General features: G+C 36.1%; 2 protein-coding genes and 1 long non-coding RNA gene across 5 annotated transcripts in view; 2 read left to right on the top strand and 1 right to left on the bottom strand.

Moving 5' to 3' along the window:
* Positions 1 to 19,396, bottom strand: part of LOC137391946 (sodium/potassium/calcium exchanger 2-like) — a 55,742-nt gene extending 36,346 nt beyond the window's left edge. Inside the window, exon 1 of one of the 3 annotated variants that reach the window (XM_068078513.1) lies at positions 19,328 to 19,396. The gene's annotated coding sequence lies outside the window, so the exon portion shown is untranslated. Of the gene's footprint in view, positions 1 to 11,146; positions 11,227 to 18,009; positions 18,055 to 19,327 lie in introns of those variants that run through there. The other 2 variants (XM_068078512.1, XM_068078511.1) reach the window with 2 other exon arrangements.
* On the top strand, positions 55 to 1,463 carry LOC137390562 (uncharacterized). The gene is made up of 3 exons (XM_068076890.1): positions 55 to 182; positions 458 to 812; positions 930 to 1,463. The coding sequence occupies exons 1-3, from the start codon at positions 55 to 57 to the stop codon at positions 1,461 to 1,463; spliced, it is 1,017 nt and encodes a 338-aa protein (XP_067932991.1).
* Positions 3,323 to 5,354, top strand: LOC137391074 (uncharacterized). Its single transcript, XR_010978104.1, has 3 exons — positions 3,323 to 3,801; positions 4,201 to 4,391; positions 5,247 to 5,354. It is a non-coding gene; the product is annotated as an uncharacterized lncRNA (long non-coding RNA).
* Positions 19,397 to 20,137: the final 741 nt, after the last annotated feature.

The raw sequence follows: 20,137 nt of genomic DNA, 5'->3' as shown, positions 1-20,137 counted from the left end.
ATTTCGGCAGAAGGGCCTAAAGCTGACCCAGAGAAGGTTGAGGCTATAACTAGCATGCCGAAGCCAATGGACAAACAGGGCATACAACGACTGTTAGGCTCACTCAACTACCTTAGGGGGTTCATACCCAACATCTCAGAAGTTACTGAACCTCTCCGAGCATTGCTGAAGGCAGACACTTTGTGGACTTAGAGTAGGGAACAGCACCTGGCCATGGAAACAATCAAAGAACTTCTAAGCAAAGCTCCATTGCTACAATACTTCGATGTACAGACGCCCACGACGCTACAAGTAGACTCATCACAATCTGGGCTTAGTGCCGTCTTACTACAAGGCAATCATCCAATTGCCTATGCTTCATGAGCCCTAACTGAGACAGAGCAGAACTGGCCGCAAGTAGATAAAGAAATGTTAGCGATTGTGTTTGGTTTTGAGAGATTCACAGCTATGTCTATAGCCAACGCATTGATGTACAAACAGATCACAATCCGCTAGTCAGCATCATCAAGAAGGACTTACATAAATCCTCACCCAGACTACAGAGACTGTTGCTACGCCTCTTCAAGAATGAAATTCGGCGCGTCACTGATGTTCCTGAAAAATTCCTTTACCTAGCCGACACCTTGTCTCGCGCCTACCTAGCTAATGAATATGGAGAACTAGAGGAAGAGGTAGTGATGCTTCACACAATTCAGATACAAGATGAGGCAAAAGATCAACTGACCATGGCCTATGAGATAGACCCAGTCAGGCAGGAGCTGAGGAATGCCATTCTCAAAGGATGGGCCTGGGGCAACAAAACAGCATTCCCAGTAATCTTGCACCCCTACTGAAGTATTAAAGATTAGCTCTACATTAAAGATGGGTTTGTATATAGAGGGGAGCAACTAGTTATTCCCGAGACCTTGAAATCTGAGTATCTCTCTAAGATTCACCAAGGACATCTTGGAACGCAAAAGTGCATCGACAGAGCTTGTCAAAGTCTATACTGGCCTCGTTTGGCCTCTGAGATAAAGGAGACGGTAGCTCGATGCTCAATCTACCAACGACATGCTAATCAACAACAGCAAGAACCGCTGATACCTCACGATGTCCCAGAACTACCGTGGAATAAGGTTGGCATAGATATCATGGATTTCCGGAACAAAAGCTATCTCATTGTAGTCGATTTTTACTCTTACTATCTAGAGATTCGTCTGATCAGTCACAAGAAAAGTGAAGATGTGGTTGCAACACTAAAGTCTATTTTTGCTGTTTATGGTGTCCCGGTAGAGGTCATTGCAGAAAATATGCCTTTCAGCAGCTATGCCATGAGAAACTTTGCCAGCGAGTGGGAATTTAATATCAATACCTCCAGTTCACACTATGCCAAGTCCAATTGTATGGCTGAAAGATACGTACAGACGACAAAACAATTAAGGAAAAAACTGGTTCCGGCTGTGACATATATGCTGCTCTTCTAGCTTACAGACAAACACCCGTATCTTGACCGGCTTTCAGCCCAGCTGAGATGCTTTCCAACAGGAATATTCGCAGCCCACTTCCCAGCACTTCAGGGACCCTAGCTCTCTCAGTGCCCAATGCTCTGGACGCTTTGCAAACTCATCAGGATGAACAGAAGAACAGACATGACAAGAGCTCCAGGACCCTGGAACCTCTCTCCATCGGAGATGATGTGCTAATCAGGACTGGCAAGGAAACTGAATGGGCATCTGGACAAGTGATCGCACATTATCAACAGCCAAGGTCATACACCATAGATAATGGTACCTCCTTATTAAGAAGAAATCGTGTCCATCTTAAACCGGATCGTGGTCAAGTTGGAACAGTGAACACACCGCCCATAGAGGATGATCTTGACCAGGACGAGGATGTTATGCCACGAAGCTCACCTCCAACTCCAGCCAGAAGTAGCCTTCGTGAGACCAGAGGAATTCTACCTAAGCGATTTGATGGATTTCAAATGGAATAGGGCCGGGCCCTCTCAACTGTACATATTTACTGTATATCACTTACCCCCAACCTATTAATCACACTAGCTCGTTTGCTTTCGTACTCATTTGTAGCACCTACATTCTTATCTCGAGAAGGGTTTCTTTGCTATCAAATCAGGTTATTGGTCAATCGTATTCGTTATTCATTTAAGCTAGCTCTTCTAACTTCTGTATATCTTATGGAGAAGGGAGGATGTTACATTATTATTCAACAACCGGATATCGTGTGAACACTAAATAACGAGGCTATCTCCTTACAACAAAAATAGATGTATTCCACCAATCAAGATCTTAGACGAAATGTACCAAAACAACAGTACTGCTACATAGTAACTGCGTGGATAAATAAAGAAACTGATGACTCATATTGCTCACGAACTTAGTACTTTTTATGGCTGGCCAGCCCTCTAGGTTTATGTTACCGTCGACCTACGACAATCAACAATACATAATATACCAGGTGCAGCGTTTATATCATACTACAACTAACAAAGATATTGTTAATTTAGCTGTTTTTGGTAAGGTAATGGCAACTACGATTCTTCAGATTATAAAAAATTAGACATTTTTTGCAAGATTCATGTGGTACCAAGTAAAGTGCTTGTAATTAGCCAGCGTAACTTCCCATACTACATGTAGATGTGTATGCTGATGTAAAATATTGTACAGGCAGCTGTAAAATGTGTAGTCTAAATAATTGCAATGCATCATCCCTTAAAAACCGGAAGAAGTAAACCTAAATTGGGTTTTATAAATAGATATTTCCTTAAAGATCACCGAATCAATTAAAACATAAGTAAAGCGATTTTATGCACTTAATACATGAAATGCGACAAAGATAATTTAAAGAACAGCTGCTGCTCCATAACAATCATTCTTGTTTATACAAGTTGCTGTACTGTTACTTTTACAAGAAAAAACTTTTATTAAGTTTTCTTCAACAGATTTGTCTAAAATATCCATGTGTTGTTTATGATCTAAACAAAAATCTGAAACCCTTGCAGTATATTGAATAATATATATACATGTATAATCATTTGTACTTATAGAAAAAGGCTGAAACAGAGCAGCAATCATCTTTTCTGAAGTACATAAACGGCACCCATCACGTCTACCTTGATGATATCACACACATCATTTGAAAAGAATAAAGAACCTTGCATTCTTACAAAGTAATTTAATAGCAGGGTTTAGATTTTTTGCATTATTCTACTACATCATCAAGCATAAATACATGCATACCTAGTTGTGAGAAGTGATAAGCACAAATGTGTAGAAGTGACAAATATAGATGTGAGAAATGCATATTTTACCACGATGATGAATAAGGTGGCGAAATCATTGGGTTTATGCTTGTTTGCACAAAAAACAATGCTTCGAGAGTGGGGAAAATAGTAGTAGATCGCTCTATAGCGCTAATAAACCCCAACATTTTTCTTATTGAAAATTTTCGTAGCACTAACGCAGTTGGGATTTTTTTAAATACAGACGTTTATATTTACATTTATATATTTATATTTACGTTTACAGAATTTATATTCAAAACACACTCTATTTACAGTTCGCATAGCCAAAGTTTCCAGAGCTACGAAAAATTACAAATTGGGCACGTTGAAATCAGCAAACTTCGCATTGAGGCCTATAACCTACTTGCCCGATATTTTCTTCATCGACGGTAGTATATTGAAATCTAGTGGTAATATAAGCTCCATCTAAAATGCTGACGTGTCTCAAAGCACCACTTTTTTGTTAAACCAAAAAATATAAATACATACATGTATCAGTGTTATCGGCCGATAAGTTGAAAGTAAGAAACCTCTATTTCTGCTATGAATTCTTCAGTGCATTTGTGCAGTATACGCAATTTTATTCATAACCAAAACGATTGTGGCATTACCTTGATAGCACGTTTCAAATTTTTGACCTAGTCTATACAGTAACAATTGAAACATCAATGATTCAGTTATTCACGTAGAAAAATCAATCTAAATAAAAATATGCAAATACAAAATGGTAAAGCCAAACATTGTGCCACTTTATTGTACTCAGTCGAAGCGACCAGGACTGTCCTATGGCTTTTGGCTTCATGGCAACTCTCCATGACGCTCTGTTGTTAGCTATCGTCTGCCAATAACGATAGAGATGTTCTTCTATCTCTTTAGTTCTTCTATTTCATATTCTGTTTGGTTACATTTTCAAATCTCAGTCCAGACCGTCCTTGGTGCTGTTTTCCATTACGACGGAGTGAGGACAGCTACTATATCAGGAGTGAATCCGAGTTCCATCCTGAGTACGTACCGTGTGTCTCAATGAGAATGTCGATCACTTGAGGTAGGTTCGCACACAGAAAACATTCTTGATTTGTAATCTTGTCTTAGCACTTGATTCCTATTATCTGTCTCATCTGTCTATTATCTGTCTCATCTCAGCCTTCTGCTTCAGGACCAACTGTGCAGAGTGGCTGCATGGGCTGAGTCGTGGCAGTTGAGATTTAATGCTAATAAATGCACATCTACATCTGTGGAACCAGTTAGATTTTCACATATATACAACTATTGCGGTACATCTCTTATATCCTCGCAATCCTTTTTATACTTGGGTATACTTGTTTCTAGCACCCTCAATTTTAATGAACACATAAATCGCATCATACGTAAGGCTAACGGCACTCTTTTTATGCTTATGCGGACCCTTAAGAAAACATCTCCTAATGTCAAAAGGACAGCATACTATAGTGTGTGTCGTCCACTGCTAGAGTACGCTTCGGAAATCTGGAGTCCACATTTTGATTATAGTATACAAGATTTAGAGTCCATTAACCGAAAAGCTTTTAGGTGGGCCAACAATTTAAGAAAATTTGATAGTATATCATCAGAAATGGTGAAAATGGGATGGCAAACACTTGCAGAGAGAAGACGCATCAAGGACGAAAGCACACTGCAAAAAATTTTAAGCCAAGACCTAATGGTCGATTTTAATAGATTTGTAATTAAGAACTCATCCTATTTTACTCGAGGCTCCAATATCAGACACACAATCAATACAAGTGCAATGAAACACTCTTTTTTTAACCGTGCGATGAAATTTTAACATCTGATTCTCTTATAACTAGACCAAGCGATCTTATACTTTTATCCTTCAGACTTAGATAAATAAGTCTATGCTTACTTGTGATCTTATTTTTATGCCTAATGCACCATTTTATTTCTACAGGCCTAGCGGCCACTTGAGATATTTTACAGAGATAGATAGATAGATAGATATGATCAAAGAACTGCACGTGAACATTATTTTAAGCTATACTCCGATTTCGCTTCACTAAGGGCGCTTTCTCGGCAGTTGGAAAATGTTATTCCGCGGGCAAGACCAGATCAAGACATGCTGGCGTTTTCATACTGCTGCACAGTTGGTCGGCTAGTAAGTCTATCACCGCCCTCCGGGGCTACCACTTGGCACCACCACCACAAATATTTTGACAGATGCTTGTGTTCTAACCTTGTATGATGGCCCAGTTTCACCCTCCCCAATCTTGTTCGGAGAAAGTTAGCTTTGCTCTCAGCAATTAAGATCGGTCGTTGTCTTACTGCCGTAGTTACTACAGTAATACTTCAACTTACGAGTGCTCCAACATACGAGGAATTTAAGATACGAGCCAGCTTTTAAGCAAGTGTTAGCACTAACATACGAGCCATGTTTGAGATACGAGCACGTGAGTCACTTGCCAAGTATGCCGGAGGTGTTTTATGAGAACAGCATCACTCTGTATTTTTCAACTGCTCAGGTTATACTTTTGTATAGTGTTTTTTTGTGCGCGATTTTCAGTGCAGAATTATGTGAATTAAAAGTACTGTGCGTTGACCGAAAGTTTGCCAGTAAAATGAAAAATAATGCAAAGAAAAAGCGAATGATAACAGTTAATATTAAACGGGAAATTATTGAAAAATATGCGAAATATATATGCGTGATTGAGCTAGCTCAGAAATTTGACAGAAATACATCCACAATTATCAAACAGAAGGATAATATTCAGGGCATTTAGTTCGCAAAAGGACTAACGATAGTTTATAAACGGCACAGCGATCCTCACGACCGCTTATGGAGAGACTGCTCAGACATTGGTTAAAAGATAAACTGGTTTAAAATTGGTTAAAAGGCCGGGTGCTATCTATCAAAACTATAAAAATAGACATTCGGACAAGTTGGCTAGAGGTCGTGCATTAACCCTTTGTGACGACACCTTTGTTCGTCCTAATCGCAACATGTTGAAAGGGCGACAAAGGCAAACGTCTTTTGATCGGTTTATCTTAAAACGGCCAGCTGGTCGTGAAAGCGAAACAAAGGAAAAATTAGCTAACCAGCGAGGAACTTCAAACTATAAACGCCGAAGAAATTTTAATTACGTGAAGTTGAAAATGAAAGTTTGCTTTTAGGTTTGCTTCTAAGTTTGTCTGTTAAGACATTGATAAAATCCAGATTTATCAAAGTCAACTGTCGTAATGAAGGATAACTTATATCTCCCTCCCTGGCAAATGCTAGCGTTAGCTGCTATTGTATTTATTTAATTTTACATTTTAATTAATCACATTTCCTTGCATTATTTTTTATTTGTTGCTTTTTGAAAGCATGCGGTAAGTTAGGACAATAACCAACCTGTTCTTTATGTTACAATATCTTGTTTTGAGTGTTTTATTTGCATTTTTTAGAGTAAGGAAACCAATCAATATATATTTAATTGTTCTATATATAAATAAATTGCACCAACATGTGAGCAAATTAACATACGAGCTCAGTCTCGGAACGCATTAAGCTCGTAAGATGAAGTGTGACTGTATATTCAACCTGACACACTTTTTTCTACTGAGGCTTATTTCTATTGTTAGCGTTCAAGAAGATAGTACCCAACGCGATATGCACTGCATTAAATGATGAAATCATCGTATACAAGCATTGCACATATAACATGAACTGACAAGCCACTTGAACAATTTAACAAATGAATAACACATAACTGCATTAACTGGAGTACAATTTATGCATCTGCAGCTAGTGTGTGAAGCATTGATAATAAAGACTACATGTAGATTGTTTCACAGAGATGAATGATAAAGTAGCCTACTAGAGTCATTGTAGTCTAAATTCTTTAGGTATTGACTTTTGATAGTTTTAATATTGACGCAAGAAATCTAACGCTAGTCTAGAAGATTTGGCACAAAAAACCTTTATAGCCTATAATGAGAGATTAGAAGATATGTCTATTTACTAAGACCAATGATATACAGCCCCCCATGGGGGGCTGTATATCATTACTAAGACAGAGCCAATTTAAAATTACTAGAATTCATAGTCAGCTACCAAACTGTGAGATGACTGACCAAGCTAGATGTAGATCTGGTGCCACTCATGACAACCAACCAGTGACAGCTGCTTCCTTCCCCCAACATCAATTAAAATTTCAACTACCTAATTTGCATAGTTTGTAGGATTATGAGGTTATGGATGTAATTTTAATTTGACCACCATTTTTACAAGTGATTTCAAACCTAGCTGTTCAAATTAATTGCCTTCTTTTTGTCTATTTGAATTGCAGTAGCATCTACTATTATGTCAGTGATGTATTTGCAGGCAATATGAATAAAAGTGTACATTACACGCGGCTCGTTAAGGAACAGATCAAAGTTACTTTAAGGACCTTTCTCCATGATCATCTGTGGTTCAACAAGGTGACATTCAATAAAAAAGACCAGCAATCAGGCAGACATCGTGCCCCCTTGCTACTTCCTCATGACATATTAAAACTAACTACAGTCAAACCTCGACTTACGAGCTTAATGCGTTTTGGGACTGAGCTCGTATGTCAATTTACTCGCATGTTGGTGCAATTTATTTATACATAGAACAATTAAATATATATTGATTGGTTTCCATACTCTAAAAACCACGAACAAAAACAGATATTGTGATAAAAAAAACATGTTGGTAATTGTCCCAACTTACCACATGCTTTTAAAAAGCAAAACAAATAATAATGCAAGGAAATGTGATTATTTAAAATGTAAAATTAAATACATACAATAGCAGCTAACGCCAGCGTTTGCTAATAAGGGAGAGAAAAGTTATCCTTCATTACAACATTTGATTTTGATAAATTTGGATTCTGATGCACAGACTTGAAAGCAAACTTTTATTTTAAACTTAATATAATTAATATTTCTTTGGAATTCGTAGTTTTAAATTTCTTCTCGCGGCTTAGCTAATTTTCTCTTTGTTTCTCTCTCTCGATCAGCCGGTTGTTTTAAGAGAAACCCAACTAAGGACGTTTGCCTTTGTCGCCCTTTCAACGTTTTGCGAAAAGGACGAACACAGGTGTCGTCACAAAGGGCTAATGCACGACCACTAGCCAACTTGTCCGAGTGTCTATTTATTATGAATTCTGAAAACTTTTGCCATTTTTCTAACGTATTTTTTATTTCCTTAGTAGAAATGTGGTCTTCTTTTACATTGTCATATTTTTCAATTATTTCACGTTTAATATCAATTGCTATCGATGGCCTTTTTCTTTGCATTATTCTTCATTGTACCGGTTGGCCTTTGTTCTATGCACAGTGCTTTTAATTCACTTAATTCTGCACTAATAAACGCGCACAAAAATACATGTTGCAAAAGTATAACCTGAGCAGTTAAAAATACAGAGTGATGCTGTTCTCATAAGACACCTCTGACATACTTGGCTACTGACTCGCGCGCTCATATCTCAAAAGTGGCTGGTATGTTAGTGCTAAAACTTGTTCACGAGCTGGTTCGTATCTCAAGTTTTTTGTATGTTGGGGCACTCGTAAGTCGAAGGATGACTGTACCCTATTACATCACTTTTTATTTCTCCCCAAACCCTTCTTTTAGGGTGGCGTTCAAATAGAGGTGGGGTTCAATTAGAGGCGGCATTCAATTAGAGTTTTACGGTAACTACTCTATTACATCACTTTTTATATCTCCTTGAACTCATTTTATTCTCTTCATACTTATCCGCTTTGAAAGCGTTCTCCTAGGGAAGGACATCACACTGATTTCTCTACCACATTGATCTCCCCACATTGAGCTCTACCAAATGTATTTTTCTTTATCTATCGAAAACCGGTGCGCTATTTGCCCTTTGCGATTTACCAGTAAAAAAGTTTAAATGAATAGTCGCTTCAAAAGGAAAATAAAGAAAATAACTTTTTTACCGGCAAATGGCGCACCGGTCTTTGATATTTATCAAACGGTAGTCACTTGCAGAATGTTTTGGTCTCAATAAAAAATGTTAGAAAAAGAATAGTGGTATTAGCATATACAAACTACACTGTGTAGCTAGACTTTACATAGGCCTTTACCAGTTGCCTAAATACCTAAAACATGATGCTGTTAGCAGCTTGAAGTGAAATAGTAAATTTCACTTACGGTTGTTGAGGTATTGGTAAAATATAAATTGACCTGAATTGACATGTATTTGTAACACGAGCAGTTGTGAAATGTACCTGTTTCTATATACATGTACAAGTTTTATTTTGTAGTATACGCAAACTTTAATATTGACATTGTATCCCATATTTATCAATGTTGCTACATGGTTTGTACAAATTTTAACTTTTCGTAGCATGGATAACTCAACCACTTCATTCTGACTGTACCTTATTGCTCAAGAGAACTAACAGGAATTCTTGAATTATTCATTGAATAGCAACAAGAGTGTTGGGATTTTAAGGGTTTTTATCTGATTGGTTAGCCGGTTGTCTAGACTACCTCTTCATGTACCTAGCGTCTTGGAAGCTTTGTTTTCACAAAGCCTCGACGACCTTGTGATCTCTCAAGTTGTAAGGCAATCTTATGGTACGCAATTATTATACATGTTGTATGTATTAGTTATCATAAATTGTTTTATAAAACAATGTTGGTTTTAAGCTTGTTCTGCAGAAGTACCTTTTATTACCTTCAATTAGCCTGTTTTTCTGACCTCAGAATTTTGTCAACTCCTTAACTTCATGAACTAAAGTCCACCTTTCCATACAAATAAACAGAGTCGAATAGTAAATCTCAGACCTCTTTCTTCAACTTACTGACTTGTTAAATGTTTTACTGTTGCTTCGGAATACAGTAAGTTGTCGACTTACAACCGGGCGTTGTTCCCGCCCGTCGTAAGACGATATAGACGTAAGTCGATTCGGTATATTCTGTTGATTCCGATCTTCCTTAAATGAGTTTAGCTTATTGAACACATACTTGAAGGAAGTTTTAGCATGTATTTTAGTAAACTTCAAACTTTTTACTAAGATTTTATCATTTATCTGTTTGCGTATCTGTTTTTACCATAACGGATAACGCTGAACCCGTTATGGCGAGCAACGTTTATCTCTCAATAACGTATATAATCAGTACACATATTGCCAAATTTTAATTTCGAGAGAAATTATTGTTGATATCGTGTGGCAGAAAATATCCGCCCTCGGAAAAAAATAACGAAAAAGTTCAACGGAAATAACGAAGAATGCCTTCTGCTACGCCCCGCACTGAGCTGCCTGACCTTCCCAAGGACGTGGTCATAAAGTCGGGTGAACGTATGTCACATAGGTCGTATGTCGATGACTTACTGTGTTGAAAAGTTAGACCTTGCAAGTCGGATAGATAAGCAGGAAGACTGTTGAGAATTTTCACCTCCGTGGTCGGAGCAAAATAGCCTACCACTGTATCCTACATGCACCAAGAGGAAGGTGGGCAAGAAGTGGCTGACAAGTGAGAAATGTGATGTTATGTTTTTCAGCACTTTACACTGTTATATAGGCACAACATGAAATAATAACATAAAATAATATCTATATCACAATTCTTCACTATGAAAAGTAGACTAGGTGAAACTTGAATTTCCGTTATCAAAATTTTACCTCCTCAGAAATCTTGCAGTCCAAATCTCTCAAACATAAACATAGCTGAAAATGGTCATACGCAAGTTGTTATGATATTGAGCCACACGCGTCTACTAAAATAATCCCTTCAGGCACTGGTGCCAGCTATAACCTATTATAAAGGGTAATTCGAAATACAAAAAAGAAAAATTGCTTTGTAAATATCACCTACATCTTTGAACATGTAAACATCAAAATTCTAGCCCTGAGACACCTTACCTTCTCGATGCACTATTAAGGACTATTAAGTATGATATCCTCCGAGCAGCAGACTCGCTCTTGGCTAGCTAGTCATGCTATTGGCTGTTCTGGTAATATAGTTTCTACTCGCTTTCAATTGGGACAAGTTGATAGACTTGTCTCTGATGGATAACAAGCGATCTACAAGACTAACTGCTCTCCGCGGTCTTTACCTCGTCACTAATAGCTCACAAGAGCTGACCCAATGCTCAACAACCGGCTCAATGATGATAGCAGTACGCTACCTAATTAATAACGATAATAGACAATGATCGAATCAATATTTGCTGCTGCAGCAGTCTCAACTAGTAGCAGTATGTGCCTAGTAGATGTACTTATATTGAACTTATATTTTGGAAAGAAGTACTCAATATATGGCAGAATATATGAACATAATCCTTATAAGAAAGAATAAACCCATGACATATAGTTATTGGAGAGTCGGAACATCTTGTTTTCATGTAATATTTACACTTATTTGGGACATGGAAAGGCTCATTTGCGCAGTCACGAGATTCATTCAATTCTTCGTTATGCATTGGTAAGATTCTGACTCACTAGTATCCCTTTTGAGTTGCGTTGACAGAAGGTGAATAGCACCAGCTTTAGACCTTGAAACTACTTTGAAAAAGTCACAATGATTTACAACATGAGCAGATTATTTAGAGATAAAAAAAGAAACAATAGTTTGCTAGCATCACTGACAGCGCTTGCCTAAAGTGCAGGAGACACACACAAGAAAAAAATTTACCTCGTCTGGTTTGCTAGGATTGTCTGGTTTGCTAGGAGTGTCCTATAAAATATATTAAGGTGTTTTTAAAACTTGAACAAATTTATAGTTTATGGCTGGACAGGTTTTTGTAACTACACTTTGTATTATTAATGGGTCTGCTGTGTTAATAAGAACTAGGAGAGATTGTATAACTATATGTAATCGGTATGATGCAATCCAACACACTCTTTAATCATACACAACTTTTTATAAAACAATCCAATTTACTCATTTACGTTACACCCAATTTGCTATCGGCAAAGCCTAATGTGATTTTAGCAAATTATCAGTTTGACAGCATCTTCACGCAGCTAATAGCGTATGAGGCAAAATATCGATTTTAAGCTTAACAGCATATCAGTTATGCGTATGAGAAGCTTGTATGTGTTCGTATGCGTTAGTGCGTATGAGAAGCTATCAGATTAGCATGGGTAGAGCGGAATGGGGTACCTAATATCTCTATCTAATATCCCCTAACAATAAGATTATAACTAATAAGTTATTATGGTAGTTATCATATCTATAACAATATGATTATAACTAATAAGTTATTATGGTAGTTATCATATTCCTAACAATAAGATTATAACTAATAAGTTATTATGGTAGTAATCATATCCCTAACAATATGAATATAACTAATAAGTTATTATAGTAGTTATCATATTCCTAACAATAAGATTATAACTAATAAGTTATTATAGTAGTTATCATATCACTAACAATATGATTATAACTAATAAGTTATTATGGTAGTTATCATATCCCTAACAATATGATTATAACTAATAAGTTATTATGGTAGTTATCATATCTATAACAATAGGATTATAACTAATAAGTTATTATGGTAGTTATCATATCCCTAACAATAAGATTATAACTAATAAGTTATTATGGTAGTTATCATATCTATAACAATAAGATTATAACTAATAAGTTATTATGGTAGTTATCATATCCCTAACAATAAGATTATAACTAATAAGTTATTATAGTAGTTATCATATCCCTAACAATATGATTATAACTAATAAGTTATTATGGTAGTTATCATATCCCTAACAATAAGATTATAACTAATAACTTATTATGGTAGTTATCATATCCCTAACAATAAGATTATAACTAATAAGTTATTATAGTAGTTATCATATCCCTAACAATATGATTATAACTAATAACTTATTATGGTAGTTATCATATCCCTAACAATAAGATTATAACTAATAAGTTATTATAGTAGTTATCATATCCCTAACAATATGATTATAACTAATAACTTATTATGGTAGTTATCATATCCCTAACAATAAGATTATAACTAATAAGTTATGGTAGTTATCATATCCCTAACAATATGATTATAACTAATAAGTTATTATGGTAGTTATCATATCCCTAACAATAAGATTATAACTAATAAGTTATGGCAGTTATCATATCCCTAACAATATGATTATAACTAATAAGTTATTATAGTAGTTATCATATCACTAACGATATGATTATAACTAATAAGTTATGGTAGTTATCATAATTAGTCCTAACAATAAGATTATAACTAATAAGTTATTATGGTAGTTATCATATCACTAACAATAAGATTATAACTAATAAGTTATTATGGTAGTTATCATATCCCTAACAATATGATTATAACTAATAAGTTATTATGGTAGTTATCATATCACTAACGATATGATTATAACTAATAAGTTATGGTAGTTATCATAATTAGTCCTAACAATAAGATTATAACTAATAAGTTATTATGGTAGTTATCATATCACTAACAATAAGATTATAACTAATAACTTATTATGGTAGTTATCATATCCCTAACAATAAGATTATAACTAATAAGTTATTATAGTAGTTATCATATCCCTAACAATATGATTATAACTAATAACTTATTATGGTAGTTATCATATCCCTAACAATAAGATTATAACTAATAAGTTATTATAGTAGTTATCATATCCCTAACAATATGATTATAACTAATAACTTATTATGGTAGTTATCATATCCCTAACAATAAGATTATAACTAATAAGTTATGGTAGTTATCATATCCCTAACAATATGATTATAACTAATAAGTTATTATGGTAGTTATCATATCCCTAACAATAAGATTATAACTAATAAGTTATGGTAGTTATCATATCCCTAACAATATGATTATAACTAATAAGTTATTATAGTAGTTATCATATCACTAACGATATGATTATAACTAATAAGTTATGGTAGTTATCATAATTAGTCCTAACAATAAGATTATAACTAATAAGTTATTATGGTAGTTATCATATCACTAACAATAAGATTATAACTAATAAGTTATTATGGTAGTTATCATATCACTAACGATATGATTATAACTAATAAGTTATGGTAGTTATCATATTCCTAACAATAAGATTATAACTAATAGATAAACAGATAAAGTGAAGCATCCCTCTGACGCACCTACCACATCACTGTGTCTTCAAATAAAGTGAAGCATCCCTCTAACGCCCCTACCACGTCACTGGGTCCTCAGATACAGTGAAGCATCCCTCTAACACCTCTACCACATCACTGGGTCTTCAGATACAGTGAAGCATCCCTCTAACGCCCCTACCACATCACTGGGTCCTCAGATACAGTGAAGCATCCCTCTAACGCCCCTACCACATCACTGGGTCCTCAGATACAGTGAAGCATCCCTCTAACGCCTCTACCACATCACTGGGTCCTCAGATAAAGTGAAGCATCCCTCTAATGCCCCTACCACATCAATGGGCTCTCAAATAAATCTTATTCAACCGAACACAGAACGAAGCAACTTAATAGAAGAGCATGAAAGAAATTTCAGACTAGAATCAAATGCATCATCATCTCTCTCACCCACCCTGCTGACAAATACGCAATATTAACTTCAATCCAGATACAATCAGACGAGCTATCAGCAGTCATTTTGGACCAACATTAATAAAGAAGAGAATACCTTACAAACTAAAATTACCAAATCCACGTACTACCATCTAGCTAAGAAACAAACTCAGTGCAGAGAATATGGTGATATACTGGTCTGATACTCCATTTGGTGGTTCATTAGCATGACCGACTATTGATCCTTCAACAGCTAATAAAAACACCACCATGATAAAAGGTGTACCACTGGACTGTGATGAGTGACTGGTGGAACAGGAGAATCTGAAATCTTATTCAGGTGCAAAAACAGCTAAGCTCACAAAAGATGGCAGAAAGCTTCACACATTTTGCTCATGATCGAATCATGTGTGACAGTGTGAAATGTGTTTAGCACATTTCACACATGATCGAATGACTTTGCACATTCAGAATAGAAATTGAAAAGGAACATGATTGAATGAAAGCCTTAAATGACGGAGTTATCTTACCACCACAATCAATCATCCGCCACTGGGAGGAAATAAACAGAAATAGATAACTTGTCACATAGTACCAATTCATTTAAAAGTGTGGATCTCAACTTTTGTAGAATAATCAGTAAGATTGATCGAGTGAGAGATTTACACAATTTATATAAAACACTGACTGTGTGAAACGTTTTTGAGGAGAAGTTTGTCAGCTGTTACTTTGGACATTCCCGAATTTAACTTAGGAAGATTTAACTTAAGGTAAGAAAGATGGAGGCACAGTCTGCTACATTGACATATCCATCAATTTTGAACTTATAGACATTCTTCATCTATAGGCGATGCAGTTGATGTTAAGATCAAACACAGTCATCAAAATAGCTTCATTGTTTCCTGTGTGTGTACAGTCTAAAAACTCTGTTTTCATATGGAACAAAAAGTTTACAATTCATCTCGAGATCTGCTATTTCATACGCAGAGAATTATTATTAGTAGGAGATTTCAACATTGACCTTAGCTGCTCTAGCAACTCAAAAAGGTGGAAAAGATTTCTCATAGATCCACTCCTGTTAACTCAGATGATTCCTGGTGTTACTTGTGCTACTAATACTTCCTCCACTCTTATAGATCACAATCGCACAAACAATCCCCTACAATACCGTGATCAAGACATTTGCCTTATATCCATGACTGACCACTATTTAATCTCTGTAACAAGGCAATTGGGAAGTGTACCCAAAGCAGGAGCGTCCACTCACGAGTGTCATATCTGAATTATTCATCTTTCACCGTGAAAAATTTAGCAATGCATTTAATTTGACATACCATGGCCTGATCTCAAAGACGGTTTGCAAACCGGTAGATATCTAAAAATTGAAATACTACCTCCATGGATGGATAAGATGAATTATGGAGATAAATCGCCGCAAGCGTGATGAAGACTGGGTATCTTATAAGTTGAAAAGAAATCTTGTCACAAGTTTGTTACGTTTAAAGAAAAAGCGTAACATGATTGATATCAACCGAAATTTCAGATGAGGTCATGCAGTGTTGTAGTTCGGTAAGCACTATCTCATTGCGCTGGATGACGAAATCGAGGTGATTCCACAGTTTCGATATTTTTTGACATGAAGAAAGCTTTCGATTGTGTCAACTATTCTATTGCTGACACTAAAGGTGATTACTATCACAGGTTCTCCAGTCAAATTACTTGCTTCTTTCCTATCAGATGGAGAGCAATTAGTAAGTGTTAAGAACATGCAATCCAGTAGTTTGTCAAACTCAGAGTGCCATAAGGAGTCATTCTTGCTCCTACATTCTTTCTAATATACATAAATGACCTGCTTACATTGCCTTGTTGAGGACCGCGTATGCATGCATTGATGACACTGCTTTCATCAGGAGCAACAATGATATCACTTTACTGAAATGAAAGTGTGATTCTTATATCAAGAAAATACTTCAGTGGTGTACCGCCGACTATGAATATCAATACACACAAGTCACACTTTTTGTTGATTTATCATCTCAATATAGATACTGTATCCTTCAGTTTACATGTGGAGATAACATACTGTGAGGGAGATCAACAAAACTACTCGGCTTCATCATAAGTAATGATCTTAGATGCTCCAAACATAGTGATCATGTTTGCAGCAAGCTTTCATCAAACATGCTTCGTTTGAGGCGACGCAGATATTTTATTAACAGAAAAACAGCACAGTTGTTTTACTTTCAATTTGTACATTGTCATCTTATCGATGGTGTTGATATATATTTTATTGTCTCACCATATCAACAGCAGAAAAGGGTATTTCTCTTACAGAAATCTATACTAAGATTTGTGTACTACCTATCATGAATTTCAGTTTACCTCACTTTTATCCATTACATAGCAAAATCTTTAAACATATTACCTTATCCAAAAACAACCCGTTTCAACATTTGTGTTTCAGGTTTCAAAATTCTGCGTAAACCATGCCCAAAATATTTATATTCATCTTTCCACACATATCGCCAACATCGTTTTCGTGTGTCATGAAATCTGTTTCACGACACCAACTTACTACATCCACCATCGTATGTTTCAGTTTATAACTTTCTTTTACTACAACTTTCAATTCACCATCCCTATTCCTCCGAAATACTATTATATTCTCAGCATTCAAAACACTCGCTGAACTCACTCATTAATTCCTGATTTCTGTCTTACATGTTTCTGTGTTTTTCTTTCTTTTGGCAGATAACAAAAACCGTCATTTTGTTGGTGATTAACATTACCTATAAACAGTAACACATAGACAAGCTTTATAAAGTGTTTTGCAGGTCACCTTGGCAACATGCTAAGTATTAGCAAGTCCAGCAGAGCTGACTTCAGCAGTGTATTCAAACACCGCAGCTCACAACAATCAGCCAATTTTTAACATTTATTTTGTTGATGATCGTTACATCTCTTTTTCATTTACAAGTCAGTCAAGCAAGCTTCCCACCAACAAAAAAATTATAGCTGAATTTGAAATTCTAGTAAGAAATAGTCAGTCTGGATATCAATTAGATAGGAGCGGTATAAGCCATTCAGTCTTGGCCAACGAACGACGAACAATGTGATGGGCGTGACACGAGATTGCAAATAGATCAATGGGAGTCACTAAATAATCCTAGAGGATGTAGCCTACCTTATTGCTGACGAGTAGCAAAGATTGACGAATTGAGTGATGGCATAAAATGTTTATGACAGCACAATAACAGCAGAAGGTAGGTGGGAGTAATTGAAGATATTCTGGAGGCCACTGGACATTTTCGTGTTAATAGGTGGCAGAAGATGGGGTCTATGGTAGTTTAATACTTTTAGCATAATTCTAACCTAGTAATTATTAATCCGGTCTCCTACTGCTATTTTAGCTGATAAGCTAGGAATAATTGGCCATTAAAATGTGAGTAGTAATACCAAAATAAAATCTTTCTTACGCCGTGTGCAATCAGTCTAACCAGCTAATCAGAGTCGTAGACCTACATTTATGTCTGTAAGCCAATTTCGGTGCGGAAACATACCTGGGGTATGACATTACGCCAATAGCAATTAGGTTTTTAGTCTGTTTCCGGTCTCGCCAGGCGACTCGTCAACGTTGGTAGTAACAGTCGAAAACTTCAATTCACAATTTATACTGATCTCCAAATCTAGCTATCATGGATTGCATAATTCACTATAATAAAATACCACATTCTAATGAGCTAATAGATAGAGTTGTTCAATGCACTAGCACGCTCAACACTATATCTTTATGGCCAGCCTGATTCTACAAGTCTAGCCTATGCCAGATACAGGTTGTGCTCATCAAGGGCATCTCATGAAAAAACCTTCCACCAAGAAGCTTCTCTTATCAGCATTCAATGAGGATCAATTACCAAGCAGCAATATGGGGCGGTGGGCAGCAATATGGGGCGGTGGGCAGCAATATGGGGCGGTGGGCAGCAATATGGGGCGGTGGGCAGCAATATGGGGTGGTGGGCAGCAATATGGGGCGGTGGGCAGCAATATGGGGCGGTGGGCAGCAATATGGCAGTGGGCAATTCAATCATGCTACCAGATCCCACAAACCATGGCTGGAGTAAAGACGATGACGCAATGGTTTCTTGGTCTGTGCAAAGGTTTCTTGATTGACACAAAGCTATTCTTAGGCAGTTTGTCCAATGGACTAGTTGCTCATGCAAAATAATTTGTAATATGCTTTTTAGAATCAATTGAAAGTTTTCAATGCATTGTGATAAATAGACTGTGTACCTAGGTGAACATGCTATATCATATAATAATCATACATTGTACCAAGATACACATACAAAGTCCTATGATATTCATTAATCATCCAGAAAGTTAGTTATCGTCACACGTAATGCACCAATGTTTCAACGTGCTACCAGTACAATAAATCTAAAATGAAGCAAGAAATTTCATATATTAAGGCCAGTTAAATAAAAAAGAAATAACATACCTACCAGTAAGTACTAATAAATACTTTATGCTTGTCACGTGTTGCCAAGCAATATAACAATTTCATTTAAAAGATTAAACATCAGGTTCGTTAGTTAGTCTGCGTCACAACCAGTGTACCTGATGAGATATACAGTATAGCCTGTCAATCAGTAGTCGTACAAGTCCTATTGTAAAGAGTATGGAGAGGGCTCCTGGCAGCTCAGTGGCTAAGATGATGGCAAGAAATGTCATCATATTGAGTACCTGACCGCTGACTACAAAGTAAAGAATCACATCCATTACAGACAATGAGTTCAAAATACAAAAATTAACATATAGACATATAAGAGCTCACTTTTATGGTACAATTTTGATCGATCACCTATAAAGTTACAACGAGGTATAATAATTATCGTAAAAATCTCAAGAAACTTATGCAGCTACTACAACATAATCATTGGCTACTGTGAGCAATTTACAAAAGCAATTTTACTGCCGAGGTTTGTTTAGCAAACACTTTGTACAGTTATCCCAGGGCCAATTTTGAAAAACCTTTCTACAATGTTTTTGGCTAGCACAACATATCAGAAAGAACAATCTATCAAAGCATGTAGCCATAAATTTACAACTTAAAAATAGGAAGAGGTACAAGGCTGATTTGGATCTGTAGGCAATGCGCATCGCCCTACATGAAGGGAATAGATGTACACCCTTTAGCTCTTGCCACAACAATACATAGTTAACTCATATATCCACATACTTCTGTGATAATTAATATGTTAGCACAATAACAATACAATATAACATAACTCAATAGATCACAATACTATGAT

The sequence above is a fragment of the Watersipora subatra genome, chromosome 3 (assembly GCF_963576615.1).
Source record: "Watersipora subatra chromosome 3, tzWatSuba1.1, whole genome shotgun sequence".
NCBI classification, from domain to species: Eukaryota; Metazoa; Bryozoa; class Gymnolaemata; order Cheilostomatida; family Watersiporidae; genus Watersipora; species Watersipora subatra.
This window is presented reverse-complemented; position numbering and strand designations above follow the sequence as displayed.

Coding starts and splice junctions, on each gene's coding strand:
- LOC137390562 (XM_068076890.1), top strand. CDS start 55: ATGCCGAAGCCAATGGACAAACAGGGCATACAACGACTGTTAGGCTCA. Junction 183..457: donor TTGCTGAAGGCAGACACTTT/GTGGACTTAGAG, acceptor CTATGTCTATAG/CCAACGCATTGATGTACAAA. Junction 813..929: donor GCAACAAAACAGCATTCCCA/GTAATCTTGCAC, acceptor TATCTCTCTAAG/ATTCACCAAGGACATCTTGG.